Raw genomic sequence first — 27066 nt, forward strand, 5'->3', positions numbered from 1 at the left:
ACAATATTTTTTTTAAAACAGTCAAACAATAAATTTTAATATGATGGTTGTTATTGGAGCTTGGCTGCAGCTTCAGAGGGCTGAAATCCAAAGCGTCTCTCACTTAGTCTCTCACTTCCAATTGAGGTTTTATAAGGAAACTGGCCTTATTAGAATTTGGAAAATACATATGCGTTAACGAGTTACCTTTTCTCAGACAGCTTGGAAAAAAGAAAAGAAAATCTAGCTCAAATTGGCAAACAAAAAAATATACATGCCAAAAGAAGCATATGCATAAATATCCTAAAATTATCTTTATAGTCATTTATAAATTATTGGTGGATTGACATTTTTCAGCAGCCATATAAAATTAAAAAAACACGCATGCACAAAATGCAAGAAAACGAACATCTGTTTAGTTCCCCCGTCAACACAGCAGCTGATAAAGGTCACTTTGCTGTCAGTTTTCTCCCAGAAAACACACTCAAGTAATGTGACCATGCACATCTCCTTCCTTCCACATTAATCAGTCTTTCAGATAGCCACTCACTGAATTAATGAGACATTATTATCTCATGCAGCTGGCTCAAAATATTATGTCTTCGACTATATATATATATATAAAAAAGTCATGCATCAGAAGTGATCATTTAGGCCTCCAAGATGTGGTGTAATATGAAATATATCCTGTATTTTTACCTTAAGGTAACTATAAGACAGTTCAGTTTTTTTATTATATTAAATATCCAGGCTAAACTGAAGCTCTGACTTTCTGACACTAATATAAGAGGAAGACAATAGGCTTCTTGTTGAGATGGTCTACCAATATTTATGAATTGCTATGCTTTGAGCCCAGAAGGTGAGGACCTGGTAGGAAAGATATTAACTCTGTCACATGGTATTTCTGACAACATGCATGGCCTGGGCGGGGTGAGTGGGTGCACTGGGGCGCTCTAGAAGCTTGGATGTGACTGTCTGTGAGCAGGCCTTGCCATGGCAGATGGGTCCCCGCAGTCTCCTGCAGAGTGCTGAGCCACCCTACGGGAAGCCACCGGCTCCAGACGAGGAGCAAAACTCACGCTCCAGCTGTCTGTGTTTTTGCCACATGCGCCTACAAGCAATGGAGTTGAAACCTTGTTTTCCCCCCGAACAACAACCACTCTTTGCCTAAATGAGGCCCTCATATCCACTCTCTTCTTTGCTTACATTGGAGGCATCCTATATTCATACCCATTTTGATGCAGTGCATTGTTTTCTTATACCAGCTCAGGGTGTTCAAATTGCAAGAAGAGTGGAACCATATAGTGTGTGTGTGTGTGTGTGTGTGTGTTATATTTTGAAAAAGCCATGGATCAGTGAACCCTGTGATAAACAAGTGTAATAGGTATCACACAGAAAGTTCTGAAGTTAACAGTACAAATACTTATGAAACGAAACCACTTATTAAAAAAATTAAATACAATACAATTTTATATGTGTATATCTGGAGGGACTAGGATGTTAAATTTACTAGGAAATTCATTTAAACCTCTTTAAGAGGACAGACAGACAGTGAATTGTTCATGTTTACATAACAAAACAATTGCAAAGGCTCCGTCTTCAAAAACTTGTTTTGTTTTGCTTTTGACAAAATAATGGTGACGAATTCTTTTTAGTTTTGAAACATGCAATTAAATATACAATTAACAATTTTAAAAATTAATTTAAAAAAATATTTATATTTAATTTAATCTGGTTACTAAGTGGTTAAATACAGAGGAATAAGCATAATAAGCATGATATAAACAGTTTCTAAGCAGTAAGCAAATTTTCAGATGCAGGGAGGGGACGACAAATCGATAAGAATGTCTGAATAAATGCACCTTTGCCTATATGTGAGCTGATAATTAAAATAAAAGTATGTAAAATAGGAACCAACAACCTTTTGACATTTACATTTTGATACATTTTGTCACATGGTGGGTTACTGTTACTAATAATTACTAATTATCCTTTTTCAAAGGACAATCTGAATACAGTAATTAACAACATTATCTGAAATACTTCACCACATCAGCAAAATGAGTAAGGGAAGTCTACAATTACAGCAATTTTAACTCAGAGAGACCCTTTTATCGTATGTTTGTGAGAAGCAATAGCAGTACATTGCCCAAACTGTTGTGGAAACTGGACCTACAGCGCCATCTAAAGGCTAGTATGTGCAAATCGTGCTGCAAAAGCTCTTCCGAGTGGACTGCACTTGTTTGTGACAACACAAACGAATTATATTCACAGAAGCACGGAAGATGAAACTTTTCCATTAATTTGCATCCGTTTGCATTAATTGCCGACGTGCCGTATTTTGTAATTACAATGCGCAGGAGATTATATTTATATCGTTCTCCGCGTTGTTCAAGCCATTGAAATCAGCAATAACGACCCCAAATAAATGCTGCTTTCACCATCTCCCACTGATAACCGCGATGTTTACTCGTGTTCAGGCCGTGCTGTGACTCGTGTGCTGTGCTTTTGCTGTGGGTGTGTGGGTGGGTGGGATTTTGCTCACGCTGCGGCTGACTGGACCGAGCAACAGTCAGAAAACAAGTTTGGTGCTACAAGATTTCAGACATGGAGTCGCTGAAGAAAAGTCACCGCTCGCTGTTGTGGTGTGTCTCCGTGCTGTGTGTTCAGCTGGCTTTGACGGGAGGTAAGGTCTTAAAACTGAACCTCAGCTCTAAGCTAAAAGGAAGCGATATGTTTTAAAGGCATGCTATGGTTTGTCAGGCCGTTACACCGCTGGGTTGAACAGTGCGTAGGCCTGTGTTATTTGCGCTCTCTGGTGTGTGTTTACTTTGGGTTTGGAGGGGTTCGTGCTTTTAGACTGCGGGTAGAAATGTAAATACATTTATTAATGTTACCTAACCAACTTTCCTGAATGTCGACACTGTATTTTGCTTGTATCACGTAACTTGCGAACCACCGTTAGCACACTGCGTACGTGCACGTATCCGAGTGAAAGTGCACGCCTGTCGTTTGTTTACAAAGGCTCTTTAAAAGAAAGAATCAGGGCTTCACCTCTTTTTTTTTTAAACCTTGTCTGAGTGCTTACTGCATTAGCATTCTTTGTATTTCGCCTCAGGGTGGCTAATCACGGCAGATTTGAAGTGAAAACACAAGTTTTTGCGCCTATGCTGTACTAGAACTCCATATTAGCACATAACCTTATTTCCAAAAATAAATTGATAAATAAAATCATGCCACCATTTGCCAGACACAGAATAGAGACACTAATAAAAGAGGAACTGTGGTCACAAGTTGGAAGCAACCAACTGGGTTATGACGCAAAGCGTCTCAAGTTTTATGAATTTGACTGCTGATTTCCCATTTTTGTTCTCATTAATGTGCTTTAAGGGCATCGGTTTGAAATGAAATAATGGACATAGCTTTACAGGTCTCAGTTTTAGTTTGATTAGGTTATCACGATGCCAAAACAATTGTGCTTGCTTGCACTTTTCTTTAAGCGGAATACCCAAAAGTAATTGGACACCTGGCACCTAAATGACTGTTTGACATCTATAGCAATCTATTCTAAGCCACATGGACAAAGAGGAGCCCGTGTGGCTTAGAATAGATTGTCATTTTCATTGAGGTGAAGTTGTCTCTCACTGCAGGATAATAATCAGACTCAAGTAAAGCATTAGTGTGTTTATAGCAGAGGTGGGTAATTCATTTACCCAGGGGGCCCAGTTTCTCACATGACCCCTTGGGTAAATTAATTGCCCACCCCTGCTTAGGAATCTGTGGAAAGGCACAAGGCTTTTTGTGACTGAACAGCAAGGTGATAGAAGTACATGTTTCCTTTTCAGTCATATTCATAACCACAATCCTCAGAGGCTCTGCACTAGATGCAAATGGTTTGAGATGCACAAAAGCAAAAATGTGAGGTTGTTGCTCTCAAAACCTTGAAAAAAAAAGTTGTAGTGCATAACACCAAACAAATGGCATCAAAATGGTGAACAGATGAAAGTTGTAAAGCAGCATCAAACATGGTGGAACATGTATAGCTAGCAATAGCGTGTCACCCTGGCATTCATTGATTTCACTGCAGACAGGAGCAACAGATTGAAAACAGAGGTTTGCTGGAGTATAGGTCACGTGATGATTCATGACAGTGACACAAAGTGGAATATCATGAAGACTGAGATTAGTCTGGCTGTGTACACCACACAGTGGGCTGCATTAGTGAAGTCCTGGCAAAGAACACTAAAGAAGATCCAGAGCCTCGGGTAGTTTTAACCCTACAAACTTGGGGCACTTCTCCGACACACTTCATCGACAGTGTTGGTTTAAATTGTCCTGAACTGTAGGTCTCAGGGTGGCTCTCCATTGTTTCTTTCAGGCTGCCCTGCAGATGGACGAACCTGGGTGCCCTTTAAGGACAGATGTTACCACTTTGTCCACGGAGACGAAGACAAAATCAAAAGCTACAGCTTTGAAGATGCAAAAACTCACTGCAAAGGCTTCGGTAGATGACCGAGCCATGTTACGTTCAAATGTTTCCTGTGTTTAAAAACAAGAAGTCAAATCGACTGCATTATCAACGCGTGTGATTACGCGTTCATATTTACTGTGATTGTTTTCCTAGAACTTTTGACGATCCAGAGTGAGGAGGAGAATAAATTTGTCATCGACTATAGCCCCGAAGTGTGGAAAAATAGCCCGCCGGTCATCGTGTGGCTTGGAATGTATTACGACTCAAACAGTAAGTTTCATGAAAACCTTTCGGCTAGCTTCATAACTAATTAACAGCGTTGTTTGGAGGTCACTAGGTGGAAAACTGAGAAACTAAGGGCAAAAAGATGGACATCACTTCTGTGTCTGTCTGTGAATGCTAGAGGAATGCTGAAGCTTAATGAAAATATACTCTTTAACTATAGTTGCCCTAAAACCTCTAAATATGTGAAATAACAATTCATGTGTCTGGTCAGCTCAAAACATGACCTGGCTTCACGACAACGCGGTGACTTTCTCTAACTGGGAGGATGGCTCTTTGACGTCAGATCTCGCGCCCATGGATAAATGTGCAGCTCTGCACACAAACACAGGAAAGTGGGAAATTGTCAGTTGCAGTGATGACCTGGAGAATGGGGTAATCTGTGAAGCCGCCCAGGGTGAGATTTCTTTTCTTTTTCTTTATGTTGCACTGGAATTTGAATCTGTCACTTCAGAAAACAGGGCTGCGATTGGTGCCTCACATTGTGTTTTCTGTCTTTATTTACTTTTCAGATAAAGAGAAAGCCAAGCGGAGTAAGTCAACCTTTGAGCTTTATTTCCTCACGGTTTCTGTGCTTATTCCTGTGGTTTTTGGTACTAATTGTGACCTCCCTTATATTGTTAATCGTCTCCCTCAGAACCTAGCGCAGTGCTCTCTGCCCTCGTCATTCTCAGCGTGGTGGCTATCGTGGGAGTCTCAGGTGTTGTTTGGTTTCTGCACCAGAAGCACAACTTTGGCTCCGGCATCGTCACGGCATTCGAGTACCACCCTCCGTTCCGAGTCCCTGACACAGACCAGTCGTGCCTGGTGGAGGCTGAGGAGACTGATAGCACACCATAGGAGAACGTTCGCTCTCTTCCTAAATAAGAAACACCAAACCCTTCCCCATGGGTGGCTGTTTTATCTTTTTTTTTTTTTCTTCCCATTCAAAGAGAAGTCCACTCTTAAAATTGTTACGCAAGCAGTTTGGGATTAACGCATGTCAGTGGCATGACTCAGAATAATGTGTGTTTGGGAGAAATGTGATGCTAAGCATTTTTCTTTTACATCTACATGCTTTTTAGTCACCTGCACTAACAACAGATCATTTGTAAATATCTCTGATTGGTGCATTTTCCTCAGCTACCACTGGGCGTTAACGTCAGGTTACACGTCAGACACTACAGAATGGTCAACAGCTGTTCCTATTTTGCATATTGAAACAAATGCACTAATGGCTTCCTTAAGTGGTGTGCAAGATTATATGAGGAGTGTGACTTTCACGTGTTTTGTGTGCATGCAGGAATTTTTGTTACAGAGTTAATTCAGCTTGGTTTGGAGTCCCACAAACTTGAGGGTGAACAAGAAGGGATATTAACAAGTTTTTGGGGGGATTTTTGCCACTTTATACACAAGAGATATATGTATCTCATGTGTTTTTTGTTTTTTTGTTGTTGTTTTTTTAAAATGCAATCAATAATGTTTTCTTTTTTTTGAATACCTTGTCTCTGTTGTAATTGTTCAGATTATTCAAACTCTACAGTGTAAAATAGGCTGTAATTAAACTCCTGTAATCTTCAAGCCAAAGCTAAGACAACCTTGTAACCCGGTCAGGGTTACGTTTTATATATTTAAGTGTTAACAGAGCTCTGTATGAGCCATACTGGAATATAACAAATAAAAAGCTTAAACTTGCCTTAAAAAAAAAGTCCAGTATTTCTTCCAATAGTTAGAGGACTCTTTTAATTGCTTCCTCCAAACAAGAAAGCATGAGGAGCCACCTTGTTATTTCATGCACAATGATGTTGCAATTTAGGTGAACAAAAATCCACAAAAATAAAAATGACTGTAACATTATAAGACTTTAAGGTAACTTTATGAGATTTTCTGGCAGAATGCTTTTATATTTGTTTTCCTCTGCTGTTTCTCGTTTATGGAAAGCACATGGAATCCTTTCTGTCCCGACTATACAGCCAGTAAATATTTAAACTGTTAATTCATTCCAGGATTTCAATGGGTATCACACTTTATAGTTTAAAGGGTTAAAAGACTGTGGGATTAAATGTTTACTTGCTGCCCTGTGGAAAAGACAATCTTACTATTAGAATTTCTAGAAGAAAACCGAATGTGAATGATTATAGGGGATTAAAGCATGATGTGAATATGGAATGAGTATATTGCAGAAGAATGGCAGGAACCTTTGTATGATGCTGATTTTGTTTTCTCCAATAAATTTGCACAAATTTCTTAAAACCATATTTTGTGTTTGTAATAATGGGTAATCAGGGGAATATGGAAAATTGCACTCAAATACACAGCACATTCTTTTTAAAGCACTAATGCATAATATATAAGATTCATTTGGTATGATTTTTAATAGTATGCAACAAGTAACCCTATTGCTTTTTTTTTTTTAGCAATGCCATTTCAGAAAATAGGAATACTTTCTAGTCTGTCTTATATTTCCCATTTATGCTAGATATATAATATCTACATGTCACTGCATAAATTAGACTGGAAGAATGACCTGGACTACCAAAATCAGAGTCTGTGAAAATCATTCTTAATCACTGTCAGCTGAAGGGTGTCTGTCCCTGTAAGAGTCCATCGGTTCTGTTGACATTTTAGTGTGAAGCTGAGATGAAACCGAATTGAAAGAAGTCAGCAGGATATCCTTCACTTTCATGCACATCTAATTTCAGATTTCCAAGAAGCCTGCAATCCATCAAAGTTTCTTCAGAAATTGTCAACGGATGCCTCTTTGCTGGGCAAGTACACGTTCTTGATATGTTTTTTTTTTTTTAACATTTTACAATGAATGATTAAAAGCAGTTGTGAACCAGCATTTACTGATGCAGCACATTGATAGAGAGTCTTTGTAAACACCTTTTCTTTTCTTCCTGGCAGTCGAGGTAATTTCTAGATTTGGCCACAAGGTGGGATAGTGGAACAAATGTATCTTGAGTCTACGGGAAATAGAACATTTCTTCCACAAATTAAAAAAAAAAAAGGTCTAGAAACATTAGTTTTAAACAGCTTGTGTTAGTAATTCATAAGAATGATTTCTAGCATGTCTCTTAAGATTTCTATTAGAATAAAGTATTGTTCAGCACAGGTTATGTGTGCTTCTTGATTTTAAACTGTTGTAGTAACAAAACACTGAGAAATTAAAGGATTATTAATTTAATAAATGTTAAATCTGAATACATTTTAATAAAAAAAAACTCACTGGACACTTTATTACGTACACCTTGCTAGTATCAGGCAGGACCTACTTTTGCTTTATGAACTGCCCTAACTCTTTGTGGCAGATTCAAAGAGGTGATGGAAACATTCCCCAGACATTTTGATTCATATTGACATTATAGTATCACACAGTTGCTGCAGATTTATAGACTGCACGTCCAGAATGAGAATCATCTATTCAACCACATACCAAAGGTGCTCTACTGGATTGAGATCTGGTGACTGTGGAGACCATTTGAGTACAAGGACCTTATTGTCATGCTGAAGAAATCATTTTTCATTATCCTGCTGGAAGCAGATATACACTGTAGTTATAAATGGACTGAATGGTCAGCAAAACTACTGGGGTAAGCTTTAAACCATGTTCAGTTGGTACTAAAGGTCTCAGTTTGTGCCAAGAAAATATCCCCCACACCATTACACCACTATCAGCCTAAAGTCTGTTATGGATCAATGGTTTCAGGGTTTTTTTTATGTTAAATTGTCAACTTAATGCCCAAATATTGCAGCAGAAATCAAGAATTCTCAGAACAGGCAACATTTTTCCAATCTTCTGTTGCCCAATGTTAGTCAGCTTTTGCAAACTGTATCCAAAGTTTCCTTATATTACAGCAGTGGCTACATCAACATGTTGTGTGTTCAGAGATGCTCTTCTGCATTTGTTGGTGGTGTTGACACCTTTTGGAGGACATACAAGCCATTGACATGTCTCCTCCTCTTCATTATCCCAGCTGATCACTGGATCTTGTTTTTTCCATTCAGCTGAGTCCTCGGGACTTACCTTACCCTCTGAAGCTTGCAGCTTTCCTAGCGGCCTGTTCATGGTTCCCATTTCCCTGTAGGATTCACAGGTACTTCTAGCTGTCCTCAATGTTTGCAATGTTGCCTTCTGGTGCTCTATCTACCTGCCAATTTCTTCCTGTGCCCCACTCAGGTATCTTATTCGCTTCCACGTGGTACTGAGGCAGGCTATTGGTTGGTAGTTGGATCAAACTGGTCCAGCCTTCAGTTCAGCCTCCCGTCCATTAGCAGCTGGTTCATTTGTGCAGCCAGATGCTCATGTTTCTTCATGCTTCTTCCTCATGCTGTCCCATTCTTCATACTGGAGACCCTGTCATAGTTACTGGATCCTATTCAGGGAGGTTGCATGGTCTGGGTGATGGTATCACCCCCCCCCCCCCCCCCCCCCCCCCCCCTTGCCGTAGCATTTGTGTTGTACCTCATCAAGCAGTTCCTTCTTCCGAATGTTGGAACACTGAGCTACTAGTTATTTTGACATCCGTTTGGATGCTGGGTATCGAAGATTCTGTAGGTCCCAAGTCCTCTTCATGTAAGCCCTTCTGCTGGGGTTACTTGTCCAGTAGCATTCCATCAACGCCCTGTTCTTGTCTGTTGCCCACTTATGCCTCCTTGTTCCAGTAGCCCTCTTCTCATCAGTGTGTCCTGGTTCCTCAACACCTGACACAAACCTTGTTAATCTGGGCGACATCCGGTATCGAATACTGAACTAGTTCATTATTACAAAAGCAAGGGGAGGCCATGTACTGTTTCAGTCCAGTGAAGTATTTAGCTATTGCATAATTCATATTTTGTCAGTAGAATGAACTTAATCTGTGATTTTGTTTTTTAATGGCTTTACCGACATATGTAAGTCCACATTGAAGGGTGTGTCAAATCTATAACATGAGTGCACTAGATAACAATGTGACAGCATTAACTGCATAGTCATGGTTTGGTTGTGATGGTTTTGATGTGTTACTGGAGTGTTAAACAGCATCATAAATTTATAGCTCAGGTCTTTCAAAGTTACAATCCTGTATATCTCTATGTCCATATTCATATTTATTAGTTATCCTACAATCAAGTAGTGAGTTAAAAACATGCAATATAAGATAATTTATTAGATATATAACTATAATGCAAGGATTCAGCTGGAAATGTGATCTAAATCAGTGTCTTAATTTTTTTAAACAATTATTACAGTAGGATCACTGATCACTAATCTAATTTTTACAGTTCCAGTTCCAAACTTAGCTTAGTCATACTGCTATATCCTCAGAATCCATCTTTCTAGATACACTGTAGATATTTTGCTGTCATATACTGCTCTGTTTTCTCATCACAAAAGCAGCACTGTCTGATTTTCTCTCTTACAAACAGGAAACAAATTGAATTCACACTTCTGCCACACCACTGCTCAGAGCAGGAAGAGGTCAACCCAGAATGATTAATTAAAATGAACACTTGTACGTGTGAATGAAATACGCGATACAGTAATGTGACAGAAAAACACTTGAAGCCAAGAAATATCTGCATCATGCACTGAGTGAACTTATGTATCAATAAAATATGGAACAGAAATGAAATCCATGACTTGCTCATAGGCTTAGTAATACAAATACACACAGCGGAGCACTGACTCTTTATGCATTAAGGCCGTTTCCTGCCTTACGGGTTTTGGTTGAACCTTATGTCTCTTTCTCACGATTGTGTTGGATGTCAGTTATTTCTGTCTGTGCTCGTTTTCTATTCATGTGCCTGTCCTTCCTGGGAAAGGTGCCTGTATACAGAGCATCTGTTTCTCTTGTCCTTCATTCTGGTCATCTCATGTTTCTCCTCCATTTACTATCCTGGAACATGCTCCAATTAACAGAAGAAAACAAAGACTACTATGCAAATGACTGCTTTCTGACCAGTCACTTCACTTATTTGTATCCCACAGGACTGATGTGAATTATATTACATCTTGCATGTGTTTACTCTCATATAAACTTCATGCAGTACCACATACCTTATGATTTGATTTGTTGTGAGAGCCAAACTAAATGCTAAAAAAAATGAATGAAAATGATCACAATGCAGCTTTAGTTTACACACATAGCTGCAAACTTAAGAGATTAATGTACAGGTTTAGCCCACTTTAGCCCGCACTGTGCAATATGCTAAATCAAATGTATGTGCTGGAAGGCTTAGGTGTGAAAAGGATCACAACATTGTGCGCTGACATAATTTAAATGATTTAAATATGACAGAAAAACAACAGTGGCAGTGAGTCCAATTCTTGTGTCTTGAGGGCATTCTGTGTTTTCTGTGAAGTGATAATAATAAGAACAAAACAAACGCACATCTTGTTTTCTATCAATCTTTCGAGACATCATCTTTGCTGCGTCTTTGATATCTAATTATACTTTCTAATCAAGACTCTGTAAAGGGGACTGACTACTTGCCCTTCCCCCCGCTTGCTGCTTTGCACCGCAGGCACTGACTGGGATTTTTATTTTAACAATTAGGATGACATTTTAATTTTATAATATGAAAGACTGTGGCCAGAAAAAGACGTTCCTTTATCGTCGCTGTAAAAGTAAAAAGCCCAGCTATGCTGTGGCTCGGAGGACAAATGTATAAAATCTTTTCAGCGTGTTTGTCCATTTGGTGCTTTCTGTGACAGCTGCATAATGGCAGAATTAAAAGGAGGAAAATCAATGGCCGCAAGGGACGTGGAACAGGTAAAGAAACATGTTATAGATTACAAATGCTGATGAGGGGGTTTGTTTCTCTACATCTTTAATTCAAACATGCCTTTGTGCCTTAATTATTGTGTTTAACTGGAACTCATATGCCAGCATGCTTTTGGCCAGGCTTACAGAAACTGAAACAATGTATCTTCTTTTTTTCTTTTTAATAAACAAACAAACGAAAAGATAACTACCCATTTTGTGCGTGTGTGTGAAACAAGCTGGAATTTCAAATCACATGGTTTTATCCTTATTTTTATAACCTTAATCTACAGTACTAGTAGACATGAGCAGCACATTTCCCTATAGTTACATTCTTTCTAGGGAGTGTAACACTTTGTTTCCTGTTGCCAGTTGTGCGCTGTGATCAGAAAAACTAGAAACAGAGGCAGATGGAGGTACTGTCACTCAGTGAATAGTCTCCTTAGAGATGGATGTGTGGGAAAATCCCAGTAGATCAGCAGTTTCTGAAATACTCAGACCAGCCCGTCTGGCACCAACCTGTACGCCATGTTCAAAGTTACTAAAATCACCTTTCTACCGTGTGATGATGCTCAGTTTGAACTTGCAGGATGTTTTTAGTCATGTCTAAACAAGCCTAAATGCACTGAGATGTGAGCAGACGGCCACATACTTGACCAAATGCAGCACTTTATTGAATGACAATATCGCTTTTCTATACATTTTATTCCAGGAACCATCAAAGCAATAGTACGCTCATATTTTCTTTATAGGAGTCCAGACTTTTGGAAAGTTTGACAAGATGCACATGTAACTACTGGCATTGATGCAATTGCAACCCCCTTAAATGAACTGTTTTACTGGGTACCTTACTTTGAATGTGTATTTATTTGTTTATTACTATAATTTGTATCCTTGTTAATACTGATGCTCAAGGTCCACGATATGTGATCTTTACTGAGCTTGGTGTTGCATAATGTTTAGATGTATATGTTTGCAATGCTGCCATCTTAGAGACTACGATGCCACACAACTTTGCATGGTAGCCTCTCCGAACCCTGGAGCTGACGTCACTTCGCTCGAGTTGCTTGGAGAGTGAATCAGGAGGAGAGGCTCTTCAATCTGCGATCAGAGATCAACACGTTCAGCAGCGCGTTACCGACCAGCCGGACTCAATCACTGACCACTTCGCCACTCATCTCTTTCAACAGCCCTTAAACTGACCGGGACGTAAATGAACACCTTTTCCTTTCCGCTTCTCCTTTTTTTTAAGGAATACAAGACGATAATCAGGTGAGTTGACGACCTTCGCTCGTTAGGTTCACGCATGTCATGTATTATTTCACTCTTTCGCTCGTCTGGGATGGCTAAGCTAACTTCACCAGCAGCATCCTTTTACCGTACACTTGCCTTCAGTGAAGCTGTGTCCGCTCGGTGAGTTATAAAAAAAACATGAAAAAGTTGGTATTAAAAGTATGTAGAGCGGTTATAAATGCTGCTGCGGTAAACTTTGTTAAGGATATAACTGCTATCATGTTTACACTGGAACTTGTGTATAAAAAGAAGACTTCGGTAAGCGGTTAATGCTAACAGTGATGTTCAGTACCTGGCGGCGGTGTTGCTCTCCGCGAGTCCGCAAACGTTACTGGAAAGTTAGCTATTAAATTTATAGCTCACTTTACGCTTCTTGTAGGAGTGTGTCATGTTTAAAAGTAACGTCTGACTGCCCGCTTGTGTGGTATTTGTCGTGGGTTTAAGCTCGTGGCGTGTCATGAAATTGTCCAACAGCTGGATATAACACAAATGAGCTTCCGTAATGTTTAGCTAATAATAAATGATTCTGCATTAATGTGGCAGACGGGCTGCTCGCTCTCCGCCTCTTGTCTTCGTTTTTTGTTTCTTCCTCTTAAAAGGAAAAGCACAGCTAACGCTGCAGCTGTGGTCTGCGCTGAAATGTAACCTTTGAGATTATGACAATGCCCTCCATTTTTGTGCCAGCTTTCATATTAACCACAAGACATTCGCCATGTTGGGCTATTAAAATAGCACCCTCTATTTAGACGCTGTGTGTTTATTACAGTAATGATAGTAAACGAGTCTTAGAAAAAGAAAAAACTACCTGTTTTGAGTGAGATTAAAACAGTGCTTTTTTGGAGTTAAGGTGAGTTAGATTTTTGTTAATGACATTTAATAAACAGTTTCATATATGTGGGAAGTCATAGAAATTCAGTTCTTGCTTGTTTTTGTTTATTTTTAAATTAATTTAAATTATTATTATGATTTTTTTTTTAACCTTGCAGAATGTTATAAATCGGGTGGCACAAACAACAACTTGGCCTAACTTCCATCGCAGAAATCAGGACATTATAACATTGTCCCCATTTGTTTCCTGCAGCACACTTTTAAACACACTTAGCTTGCTTTTAATTCGGAAAATCTTGTCCTCTTGTGAGTAAACACAAATATTGCCTATCTGGAAAAACTACACATCAATCACAGCAGAAATTTAGGAAAACATAAACAACTGTTGCAGATCTTTCCCTTCAGACTTTATCATGATAATATTTATCCCACTTCTTTAAAAAAACAAACAAACAAAAACCCCTCAATGCAATCCATAGAGCTTATCCTGTCACTGCACATCTTTTGTTTGCCGCACACTTGAGTAGATTTGCCTTCACAGATATAATTGATATTAATAAACAAGGATGTGACCTTCGCGTTTACAGTCTCAGTGAAATGGCAGCGAGCGTTAGATCTGCTAAAGTTCATCATTTAAATGGCTTCAGTAGCCAAGGCAGCGAGATAAATCAGATCACAGCCTTGATGTGTTATGCATGCATCCAGTAACTGCCAGTGAATCAAAACACAGGTAGAAGGTCACTCATTTGGCTCATATTTATTCAGTTCACATGCCCTTGAAGAGCTCTGCACACAGAGCAGTGTTGTTAAGCTCCTAATATGAGCCTTTAACACAGAGAAAACAATAGAGTCAGCAACTTGGCATTTGGGTGCTACGAAGACTGTAGGGCTTTGCTGTCTGGGCTCCAAAGGCAAATTTAGCTCGTGATTTTCAACTCAATCATTCACTTAATTACAAGTTGTCTAAAAGAACTGCTTAGCACACTTAAATTTCCATTAGCAATATACATTAGTGCAAGGCGCAGAGTGAGTTTTTGTATAATTTATTTCTTTTCCTAGACTACTAGGTGTACTACCGTATATATGATTTAAAAACGCATATATAGTTTTATCTTCCGTTTCAGTTTCAATGGCCTTTTAAAAGCAAGTGTGGAGAAAAAAACAACAACAACCAGGGTCTTATAATATTTGTGTTTCACCCATTTTCACCCTGTCTCTCCTATTCTTGCCCTTTCCACAAGTTTGCACTCATTAATCAAAGATGCTGGACTCCAGCTGAGGGCTGAGGTGCAGGTTCATCAATTTGGCAGGCAGCACTTTGTAAGGAACAGTGCAGAGGCTCTTAACACACAAGCATAAATAAATCTGTGGTCTTTATATGCAAGCCCCGAAGGTTAATGCTGCATAATTCAATGTACCCTCTTTGTCTGCCGTGATTGATGTTTTCAAGCATGTAAGCCTTGACAGGAGTCCCTTTTTGTAGGTCAGTGTTGACACTTTATGATTGGGTGAGCTCGAGGGGAGCGGCACAGGGGAGGTGGATTATTAGGAATATGTCGGGGAGATTACTTTTTTTCACTCATCTTCCTGGTCTGTTTTTTTTTTTTTTTTCTGCGCCTGGAGATGCTTGTCGCAGTGCTTAATTTGAACCACTGACGCTTCTGGATTTGATGTCTGCCTTCTGTGTTAATTGGCTGATGGCTGTTTAGTATTTATTTACCCCCTTTGCAGCAAAAAATAAAATCAAAAATAGGTCAGTTGAGAATGAATGATTTGACTCCATATTCATACTTCTTGGTCAGGTAGGTGCAGTATTACAAATGAATATAGACCTTTAGATCACTGCTGTTGTGAAGTGTTCCACTCTTATGCAAAGACTGTGCTTAAGCAGCCACCTTTTTTATTGATTCTTGTGCATTTAAAATCTGCTCACTGCTGCCACAAATATTTCCCCCTTTAGCTGTCCTAAGCATGCTGCAGCACTCAGTTTTCCCCCTTATCATTGTCTGGTCTTATTAGAAACTTGTAAAAAGAAATGCATTCCTGAAAACGTTTGGCTCAGCAGAGGCCAAAGTGAAAGGGTTAGTAAACATAACTGCCTTCTTTAAATGACACTGCTAAGGAAACTACACTCACTGGACACTTTATTAGGTACATTTATTAGCGCTTGTGTGAATCTCGTTTTGTTTTCAGAGCTGTTTTAATTCTATGATATTTAACAGGGTGCTGGAAACAGTCCTTAGTGATTTTCATCCACGTTGAGATTTGTCAGCTGTGCATCCGTTGCACCACATCCTAAAGCTCTACCGGACTGAGATATGGTGACCGTGGAGGTCATTTGAGTGCAGTGAACTTGTCGTCATGTTCAAGAAACCAGTTTCAGATCAGTTTTGTGGCCAGAAGCTGCCATAGGATAATGAGAGGAAGATGTGGTAATTGAGGGATGAATATGGTCATTTAAACAATACTAAGTACGCTGTGGTATTTAACCAATTTTCAGTTGGTAGTAATAGGTCTTAAGTGTGCTAAGAAGGTGAGAATAGGCAGCGTTTTCCAATCCTCTGTTGTCTAATTTTGGTCAGCCTGTGTAAACTGCAGCCTCAGTTTGCTGTTCTTAGCCTAACAGGAGTGGGGCCTAGTCTGGTCTTCTGCTTCCGCCTGTCTGCTTTAAGTTTAGACATCTTGTGCATTCAGAGATGCTCTTCTGTATTTCTTGGTTGTAACAAGTCTTTATTTGAGGTACTCTTGCCTTCCTATCATCTCGAAGCAGTCTAGCCATTCTCCTCTGACCTGACATCAACAAGCATTTTTGCTCTTTTTTTTATTTGTTTTTTTTGTTCTTTTTCTGACCATTCTCTGGAAACCCCAAAGATGCCTGTGTGTGTAAATCCCAGTTGATCACTAATTTCTGAAAAACTCAGACCAGTCCAACTCTGCCGCGTTCACAGTTGCTTAAATCACCATAATTATAATGCTTGGTTTGAGCCTCAAGTTGTCTTGACCATGTCTACTATCATAAATTAATTGAATGGCTGTCATGTGATTGGCTAATTAGATATTAGTGTTAACAAGCAATAGAACAGGTGTAACTAAAATAGTGGCCACTGAGTGTATGCTGCAACATTAAATTAAAATACCATTCAGCTTTAGGCATAACCAGTGATTATTTGTTATTATTAACAGGTGTGAATTAAAGCTTATGCTGTTCCTATAGATCAGGTGCAGTAGATTATGTTGAAGTAAGCCATGCAGTGTTTCAAACAGATTTAAAGTCTGTTTGTGGTGTTGTGAAGAGGGGGCGGGGGCAGTTTATTGTTTATAATTATTAAGGAGGACTATTTCTAAGTTTCTTCTCATCAAAGATTTTATCTGCCAAGCTTTTTGTAACAAATACACGAGCAATATAATCAGCTACCTCTTTAATAATACTCTTAACCTATGGACGCAATCTTAGATTACAAGGCGTGACACTGCAGCCTAAGTAAGTTTGGCATAACAACACAGAAGTCTCTTCTTGATGGATTGCAGAATCTGATTCGAGCTGTTTTTCAGTTTGGCATTGACCTGTAGAGCAGAATAAGAGCAATCACAGCTGCAGTCCAAGACAGTAGAGTTGGAAGTTCATATGACCTCATGAGATTCTCTAAAGGGAGAAGCTGGTGTGAGTTGATATTCTGGACTGCCACAATCAAACACGCCTTGGCTAACGAGTGATACAAAAGGAAAAATATAAGCTGGGAAGGCCTGGGGCAACTTGACTGAGCTCGCAAAATAAAAGCAAGGGAATTTCCTGCTAGTTAACTGATCACGGATGACGGCATTCTGAGATTAATACAATAAATTGCCGCATATACTTGTGCAAACACAAATACCTCTGGGTGGACCACCCAACTAAAGGGAAGCACTGAATGAGTTACAGCAGACGTGCAATACACAATCTGACGTCGTTGAGAAAAGAAATTAAGTAATGGGGTTGTTAAAATTTTGAACTTAACAGGCATTTCCTACTGACAGAACAAAAATGAATACTTTTCAAGAAAAAAAACACTATGAATATAAACCAAGATGCCACAAATGCCACATTTCAGCAAGCAAATATTTAATCATTAATGTACTCTTTGTTTAAATTGTCAAAACGTTTATCATTAGATAACATCAGCTAAGAAATTATCAGATGGATAATTATACGTAATTAATTAATTATATGTAAATACTTATATGTAATTATAGAACTTTATTTACTTTGGTGGTTGCTTCTGGTATTTTCTAATAATAGGTGCTAACAGAATAGCAGTATTTTACACTAATGACATTTTGTCAGCGTAGCTGAAAAGGATAATATATGTGCTTAATACACAACAATGCTTAATAATAAAGGTATAGTACCAGAGGTTATACCAGCAGTATTTCTTTAAGAGTTGTGATATTCAGACATAAACATCTATACTGACAGAGTAGTGACACAAACAGAAGAATAACATATGCACACCATTTGCAGAGCAGATCCTGCTTCTACTATAATTAATAAAAGCGTGCTCAGCAGGCATGAGGGCAGCGAGTAATTGGTGCATGCATGCTGCAGAGGGCTGCTCCTTTAACGTTAAAAAATACCACCTGTTTTGTTTTCTGTATTTTCTTTTTCACATGGAGGTGGGCACAGTCATTTTAAATATGCACAGTTTAGAAAGTGCTCAGGATTCTTTAAATAAACATGGGAATTGCATCAGTATTTTATTTTTTATTTTATTTTGCTATTATGGCTGGAATATGTAGATATTTTACTTACCCATTTTACAAAAAACATCTGTGAAATACCTTCATTTTGACAGCACAGGTCCTAAACATAAAGACACAAAGCAATTCCAAAACAAAAGGCCAGCTTCATGTTTCGCCCGTCAGTCACACAGCACTGTGTAGAACATGCACTGCAAGTGTAACCACTAAAAAGAGTGGATACACGCCATGATAATCCAAATAAGCAGCGCATTCAGTGTAGGGTGAGGCAAACGCTCATGCTGCACTACATGAATATTGCAAACATAATGATAATATAACTTCATGATATAAGTATTTAAAGGAGAAAATGTTGACAAGGAGATGTTAGTGTTTTAGAGCCAAGAGGGCGCACGCTCAGTAGCATGGTTCAGTGTAGGGCAGTTAAGGAGTCTGTTGTTACAGAGGGTACCTGTGACTGTTATTTCCATGACTTAGTAAGCAGCTCTTTGTTGTTGTTGTTGTTGTTGTTTTTTTTTAATAAATCATATGAAGCTAAATCGGTGAATAGCTGAGTAACCCAAGTAGCCTCAGGCTTGGAGTAGTTCACATAGTTCCTGCAGAAGCTGTTGATTAAAGTTACCTCTGTCTGTCCACTAGTATTCAGAACACACAGTGGCACAGCTGGTGAGATGATGTGCAGTACGTGATGTACAGTCAAGTGCAGGTGATGAGAGATCTGCTGAATACAGTTCATTTTTATTGGCAGCGAATACAACTGGAGGGTAACAGCATCTGTATATCTGAAAATGTGGCGGATGAAAGTGACATATTAGCTCTTTCATTCTAGATCTTTACCTCACCAGCTTTATTTTGAAGCTTTTTCTGTGTTTTAATGAATGTTTAAAATTTTGCATTATGGACCCGATATACCTGTAACAGCTGATCTTCAAAAACAGAGCAGGGAGGTAGCCATCTCAAGTAGCAGTCCACTCAGATATAAAGTAAATAAAGTGTCAGCTTTAAGAACATGTCTTCCATTTTTGTTAAGATTAGCCATTAAAATTTAAGTACAAACAAACTAAAAACATCTTCGGGTAAAAATAGATATCTCACCAACATCTGTATCTGGTGTTATAGCTCCATCTTCCTGTTTTGCAGAGAAGGTTTATGTATAAATATAGATTGTGAAACATGCTAATTAATCCCATGTTACGTATGCTAATTAGCCAATTGAGCTGTGGTTAAAGCACGCTAGTCTGGTCTGCTTGATCGTTCACGTAGAGTCTGCTTCAGAAAGCAGATTTAACAAACTGATAACTTTTTTTTACTTGTTTTCTGTTACAGATAAAAAGACTAAATTATGTTTATCTTGGATTAAGTCTGGCTGGGTAATTAAAAATAGGAGGCCTTCAATACCAGAATGCACCATGGGAACAGGTAAATTGAGCAGTGTTTCTTTTCATCAAATTGTTATTGAACTGTTGGCTAGTTTGGACGGTGACATTTAAAAAAAAAAAAAAAAAAGAAGTAGGCTATAGATTAAAACTCTGAAAAGTTGACTTTTGGACCCACAATTATAAAGTTTGGCCTACTGATAGAGATTTACAACTGAAAAGGTGTTGAGGTTCAATATGATGGCTGCTTTACTTGTAAAGTATTGTGTAGCAGAACATGACTACATTTCAAGTTGTGTAAACTTTTCAACATGAAATGCTGACAGGGCACATTAAGCTATCTCCAGTCTATATTCATAAGTTGCCTGGGGAAACGGGTTGCAACCTGGAAATGTGTTGGTTGCGACGGTAAGGTAGCAGAGCATTCTTTTTTTCTTATTTGCGTTGCACTTTTTCACGTTTACTACCACTCGGCGAGTAGTTCTTAATATTTGCTAAAAAGTCAGCATCTTTAACTCAAAACCTCAAGGTGACTGCTGTGATCTACTAACAATCAAAGCAATCATAAGGATGTTTTTGACGTGGAACCTCTTCAAAGTCAATTTAACTCAGTTGAGAATTCATATTTTTCCCAAGCAACTGGCGATTTCCAAGGGGCCGCCAACCCCCAATATATCATACTCCTGCTAAATGAGGATAATATTAGATCCCTCAGCGATTATTTTTGATGTTTCCATGGTATTGGTAATGATTAGGCTTTTTAAATGGTTACTTAAGAGTTCTAGAAATGTTAGTGGTTTTAACACTTGCCACACTAAGACTTGAAAGGATTTAAATGATTCAGACTCAGGCAGGTCTGGGTCTTCATTTCCTGTACATTCCAAACAAAATGAAGCCAGATGGTAATGCATGAATAGGATACTGGTTAGAAATATTTGCAGTTCCTAACATATGTGTGTTAAACATCTTTGGACCAAGGGAGTGGCTGCGTCTCAGTTTCTGAACAGAAATATCAATAGAAGAGTTGGAAAGTAATTCTCATCATTTTCGCTGCTTTGCCAGAGGAGTTTTAGTGTGCTTAAATTAATGACATTGATTTGATCTAATACATTCCTTATTATAATTATTGACTCACTGTAAAATCCAAATGTTGGCACCATAGCTCCAAAGCCACTCTTGTTACACAGTAGGTCATAATCCAATATCTTAAGTGTTTTTGTCATGTCCCATTGCCCTCTGTTGTCTCTAGGAGTAGAAGCTTGATTTTTCTACTGATGCTAAAATTTCCCCAGGGGTCCATATTATCATTTTTATTACATTTTCATGTGGCTGCCAGATAGGAAGAATGCTGAATGGGTAAGTCGATAAAATCAAGCAATAAATGACTGTTGTTGTTGTCTTGTATTTAAGGCGGCGAGTGGCGATGTCACAGCAGTGAGGAAAGTCTTATACAGTATTTTGTTGCATTGACTGCCCATTGTTAACATCCACTGTTAGGCTCTTTGAAATGCTTATTTTTATTCCTATATTTTTTTTAATTAGAAAAGCAAGCCTGTGCTTTGTAAAACTGGAACATGTAACTGATGAATGGACATGCTGAACTATGTGGATCGCCTCATTTTCAAGTCTTATTTGGGGATGGGATTAAGATTTTTCCAATTAGGTTGAAATATAACAAAGTCCTCCTTTATGAAATTAGTCTGTGCTGCTTTATGCTTTGCTCTCATTTTTTGTGTGTATCTAATTAATTCCTATCTGTCTTTGCGTTAAAGTGTTACGGCTTTAGAGCATATTTAAATCTCTTGGGGGAGGAAAAAAACTTTTTTGACTATGGGGTATATTTAAATGACTATGGTCCAAATAGGGGTAATTGGTGTTATTGGAGCTATTGTTTGCCTCTGTTTTAAAATTTAATTTGGGATTCACATATAGTAGCTTTATATCCTTTTTTTTTTTTTTTTTTTTTTTTTTGAGCTCCTGTAGAAATTGAAATTGCTGCCTTCACAGCGAGCTGGAAAGTACATCAGATAGCAAGTATATCACTTAGTGCTAATTAGAGGTACAATAAGAAAATGTTGGGTTTTTTTTTTTTTCTTTGACCGCAATGCCTGATGGTAATTTATAAGAGTTATTACAAGCTTGCAGGTACTTCAGTTTTTCTCTGTTGTGCATCAGTGTTTCATGAGGCAGGCCGCAGGTGTGTAAATTCAAGCCTCTTGCCATGCAGTTTGCTTTTAGAAACATTTATGAAAGAATGGATTATTCTGAAGAGCTCAGTGAAATGTGGCACTGTAATGCAACTGCTGCAACAAGTCATTTCGTGAAATTTCTTCTCTCCTAGATATTTCACAGTCAACTGTAATTGGTGTTACGGCAAATTAGAAGAATTTTAGAATTATCACAACTCTGCCACAGTGTCTGATCAAGTAAAGTCACTGAGCTTAGTCACAGAGGGTTGAAGTGCATAATGTGTAAAAGTCGCCATCATCAAAATCAAATTGTAGCAGTGCTGTATCCTTCGATCTCATCGGTAGTTGCTTCAATCGCTTGCTTCTAAGTTGAGAAAAGGAAAACTCATGACATTCCTACTTTGCTTCGCCAGTGGTTATTTTGCTTGTAGTCACTTGACATTGTTGAATGCTGTTGATTTCTAGGTCTCAGCTCCTACATTACTGCTAGTCGCTTCCTATGTGTGGACAGTCATTCAGTAGGTCATCCAAAGACATGATGAATAACTAAAGCAAATGAGACCAGTCATAGAATTAGTAAAAAATAAAAAAAAACCTGAGTATTGGCAAAATAAAAAATTTGGTCCATTCTTTAAAAAAAGTACTGATAACAACAAAAAATGTCCCGATAACTTCATAATCTTGTCTTAATAATAAGAAAACAAAAGTGGATGATCATTGAATCTCTTTCTTAGTGATACCTATTAGGCTTTTAGCAAACGTCTACAATTCTATCTTCATTAAGTAAATACACAGGCAGCTTAGTCTTTGCTAGTAAACATCTGAAAAATGTGTCCCCTATACTGATGGATGAAACCAAGATTAAATTGTTCTAAATGATGGCAAAAGGAAAGTATGGAAAAGGAAAATAGTGTCTCATAATGCAAAGGCTTACACACTAGCCTGTTTAAAAATGATGGAGGCAATATAATAGCATAGCCATGTATAGCTCTCAGTTAAACTGGGGCATTGTTGTTTATTGATGATGTGACTAAAAAAGCAGCATATAGAAATATACGGCCTCCTTAGATTTAGGCAGATGCTGCAAACTGATAGGATGGTGCATCACAGTAGTACACATTAGTAACGGGCCATGGAAAACAATCCAAGAGCATCTTTAAGCAACACATTTGAATGGATTTTTTGTGTTGTTGTTGTTGTTTTGTTTTTTTTAAATGTCTGATCAGTCATCTGTAGAGCCTGATATTAGTTATTTGCTAATTTAGTGGTGTGGGTATTTCAGGTGGCTGATAATGGCTAATAAATTAAAATTTAAAAAGTAAAGAAGCGCTAGAAAAAACACCCTTCAACTGTGTTATGAGTGTTGATGTTACATAGTTGTTAACCAGAGGGCACTCTGCAACTTTCTTGTTGGCGGCATGTATGGAATGCTACAAATACAACAACTAGCTGTTTGAATTGAAAGACTGTGTAAAACAAGTTTTTTTTTTTTTTTTTTTTTTTTTTTTTTTTTTTTAAAAGACTAAATCTTAAACATTTAATGCAATATTTTTGCCAAACCTCGTGAATTAAAACTGAAAGTCTAGTTGCAATTGCACAAAAAAAATAAATCACTGTCCCAACATCTATGGCTCTGACTTCATCTTCTTCGAATATTTATGAGTCAAAATATCTATATAGTGAGAAAGTCAACGTACCGCACAGACCTATCTTCGTCATGAAATTCATGACATGTACACAGTCCCCTTGTTGATATAGAGGAAATGACTGACTTTTTGTGGATGACCCTAGAAAGACACGGGTCACTGAGGCACGGCAGACAAGCTGAGCTGAAATGGCAATAGCAAAATGAGCCTCACCACAGGAATCCCATCTTCATCTAAAGCTGATCTCTCTCCCTTTCATCTGTGTATATGGTAGAATCCCTCAAGGATTTATTGTAACAGTTACCAATAAGCTTCAGTGTACCTAAAAGGCCCAGCAGTAAATTTCTTGTATTGTTGCCAGACAGAACGGCTGGTATAAATTAAGATGTTTTGAAAATAGTGAAATGTGTTTTGTATCATTATTTCTTCTGTTTATACTACATCACATCAGGTGTGATCCGTGTGATTCATTTGTGGGTTGTGAGGAGGTGAGGTCAGGCTTTTTCTGGGTTAGTTCTGGTAATGTTGTTTATCCAAGTGTGTCATGTTTTCCATTTACATTATTGATCCTGAGTGCTGGCACGTGGCATATGTTGTAAATGGAAGCTCTAAGTCAGGTTTATCCAAGCCTTTTTTTTAAGTTTCATGTGCAGCAATTAAGTGTGTAATTTCCCTCTATGTAGAAAGTTATAATTTGTAACTTTTAGAGGAAACCAAGCAGAAGTTTGCTGTCGTTACGTAATGTGATGTGATAGCAAAAAAACGGTATGCTCTGTCCGTTCTTCGCTTATTTCTGTTTATAAGTAGTGGTAATGAAATGCTTACCATTCCTGAATAGCACAAATACCACTTAGCAGAATGAGTCTTGTCGGCATCCTCCAGGGCCTGGACAGAGGATCTGTGGTGTCAGCGCTCAGGAAGGTTTGGAGGGGACATCAAGGTGAATGCTGAGTTGTAGAATGGTAGGAAATCATTGAAATTCAAACTCCGAGGCTGCAAATGGCTTGGTGGCAGATGGAGTCTTTGTCAGGGAAGAAAAATGGCAGTTAGGGAGCATCAACGCCATTTTCCCTATCAGCTCTGCTGGCGGCGGTGACCTTCTGTCGCTCACGGAGATCCCCTAGCACTTGATCAGTTATCTCTCCTCTAAGCTAGTGGGAAAGGATTTAAATGTCATATTTAAAGGGGGATTAAATGTGTAATCATTAAGCAGGGTGTATGTGCATAATGAGGGAAATTGGTGGCAGTGAACAAGCAAGCACTTGCATCCTTGAAACATTTAAAATGAACTGTATTTTAGAGCTGTCCTGTATGCAACCTGTTTGTCTTGGCAACCAACGCTTTGGCAGCCAAATTGAGACAATGGCTGAAAAAAAAATCACAGAACACATAAGTTAAGGCTTATGAAAGGGTTGTGATTTCAGCTTTATTTTCATGTAAAATGATTGGGAGAAAAAAAAGAAAAGGCTTAATTTGTTGTTCCTCTCTTACACATTGCTCAGACTCAGTCTTGATGCTGCAGCTCACCGAACAGTACAGTTAGAGGTATGCCTGTCTGAGCAGATGGAAAGATTTGGTTGTCAAGAAATTATTTTGTTTGTTTGTTAGTGTTTTTAACTTGGTGCTGTGTGAAGCTCTTGAATCAAAGTTGATAAGCTGGCAAAAATAAGGCTAAATGAAGCCTAAATGATCACTGCGCTGAATATGAGGGATGTCAGGCTAGGTCCAAGCTGATTTACAATATACAACTTTGACATTTTAAAGGATATTTACAGTAAATACCCAAAATTGAAAACCTAATAACTATTCAGCAAATGAATACCTAATTATTTGTGTACAGCTCTATAGCATTTATATAAATGTGCGGGAGGGGATAGAAGACCATTGTTGTTATAGAATTACTGAAAATATTTTGACAGTTAATGGGCAGTGATTACTCAGGGGTATGAATGGCATCTATTTGGCGGCTGGTTTTCATTAACATTACGTGACACAAAATAAACAATTTGCTAAGGTGCAAGGGTTTGTAATGATTAGAATGTTTATGCAAATTATATTAATGTGGTAATGGATCCTCTCATTACTTGGATAACACACATGCACAGAATAAAACTGCGCTACACGCGTATTGTTCTTGACTGTAAATAAATCGCCATAAAATATCGGGTGGACCTGGGGAAAAATGAGGAAAATGAGCAAACGATGCAAAAAGCAAATGACATTGAGACACTAGTTTAATATGTATGGATTTCAGCTTGATGGTTGATTTCATTAGCAGATCTCATTGTTATGCATTGACTGTCCTCCTGCAGTAAAATGAATATTATATTCATGTAGCCTGAATGTCCAGGAGGAAATGTTTGGATAAGTGGCATGCTTCGGGAGGGGGGGAGGAAGCAAAGGGTCCATTGCTGTCATGGTAATTATTTATTATTTGATATTCATACATCAAATTGATCTTTCTTCAACAGCTTTTGATTTCGTATACTGAAAATATAAAATTAAAATCAAATATCAAAGACAAATAAAACATCTGTGTGGATTTTTTGAGCTGTGGTGCAAAAAGGCTTTTGGTGTTTTCATGGAGTCCTAAATTTAGTGGATTTTTGTGTGTGATAAGAGCAAATTCAAATTATTTAGTTTTAGTGTTACTTAAACCATAATAATTTTTTTGTCATGTAGAGATTGTATGCACATTAATGCTGTTTCAGGGGAAAAGAGCACCAAACATCAACCCTCCTGCAGCACTTGTGTGTAGTCATATTGTTGTTTTTGCTTTGCCTGTTTACCTGCAGGAGTGCACTTTTATCTAAAGATTTTCGGATCTTGTCTTCTGTTCACTTCCACAGTTCTTCTTATGTGACAGTGGAAGGCACTGGTATCTTTTTATATCTTTGTCCTGCTTTGTAGGCGTCAATTAGTTTCATTATGATTCCACACCAGTGACAGCTGTGGCCAGAGGCATTATGTTTTCACGTTGTCTGATCCTCCACATCCAATTCCCAGAAACACGATATCTCAGGAGTGCCTAAGGGGAATTTCTTCACATTTGACACAAAACCATCACTTGCATTCGAGAAAGAACTGATTAGATTTTGGTGGTCAAAGGTCAGGGTCACCGAGGCTGCACAAAGAGCTTTTCTGCCATATCTGAAAACTTTATCTCTTAATTATCGGCCAAAATTTTGTTATAATTGGTGTATAAAGTGATGATGTCATGAGACTTCCTGGCCAAAAGATCAAAGGTCATAATTACAGTTATATTGTAATGTTCTGCAAAAACACTTTTTTGACATTTTTCAGAACCACAACACTCTCATTTGGTTGGATACAAATATTTGGTGCCCATCTATTGCATTTCTTCAAAGCTTATATTAAAGTAAATCTTTAAGTCTGGACAAACATGGTGAGCGGGAACTTGATTTGCACACTATCGCAAGGTGTCTTTCTAATTTTGCATACGGTGTCACTGTTGACTCAAAGCAAAGAATCCTGAATCAAAAATCTATGGGGCAAATCAGAGCTTACCCTAAAGAGCCAGAAATC

At 38.3% G+C, this 27066-nt stretch overlaps 2 protein-coding genes across 14 annotated transcripts in view; both read left to right on the top strand.

The window, feature by feature from the left end:
* Positions 1-2516: 2516 nt before the first annotated feature.
* Positions 2517-6967, top strand: cd302 (CD302 molecule). The gene is made up of 6 exons (XM_085249939.1): positions 2517-2665; positions 4358-4483; positions 4604-4720; positions 4947-5129; positions 5245-5265; positions 5370-6967. The coding sequence occupies exons 1-6, from the start codon at positions 2587-2589 to the stop codon at positions 5570-5572; spliced, it is 729 nt and encodes a 242-aa protein (XP_085106065.1). The 5' UTR covers positions 2517-2586; the 3' UTR covers positions 5573-6967.
* A 5557-nt stretch (positions 6968-12524) lies between these two features.
* The window catches only part of LOC146556870 (bromodomain adjacent to zinc finger domain protein 2B-like), a 51969-nt gene continuing 37427 nt past the window's right edge, over positions 12525-27066 (top strand). For 10 of the 13 annotated variants that reach the window (XM_085248351.1, XM_085248353.1, XM_085248364.1 and 7 more), the window contains exons 1-2: positions 12525-12726; positions 19636-19728. The gene's annotated coding sequence lies outside the window, so the exon portion shown is untranslated. Of the gene's footprint in view, positions 12727-12766; positions 12868-19635; positions 19729-27066 lie in introns of those variants that run through there. The other 3 variants (XM_085248352.1, XM_085248356.1, XM_085248358.1) reach the window with 3 other exon arrangements.

Source organism: Mchenga conophoros, linkage group LG16, assembly GCF_057382185.1.
Source record: "Mchenga conophoros isolate Kocher_MC1m ecotype Shallow Benthic linkage group LG16, M_conophoros_male_GT1.1, whole genome shotgun sequence".
In the NCBI taxonomy this organism is placed as follows: domain Eukaryota; kingdom Metazoa; phylum Chordata; class Actinopteri; order Cichliformes; family Cichlidae; genus Mchenga; species Mchenga conophoros.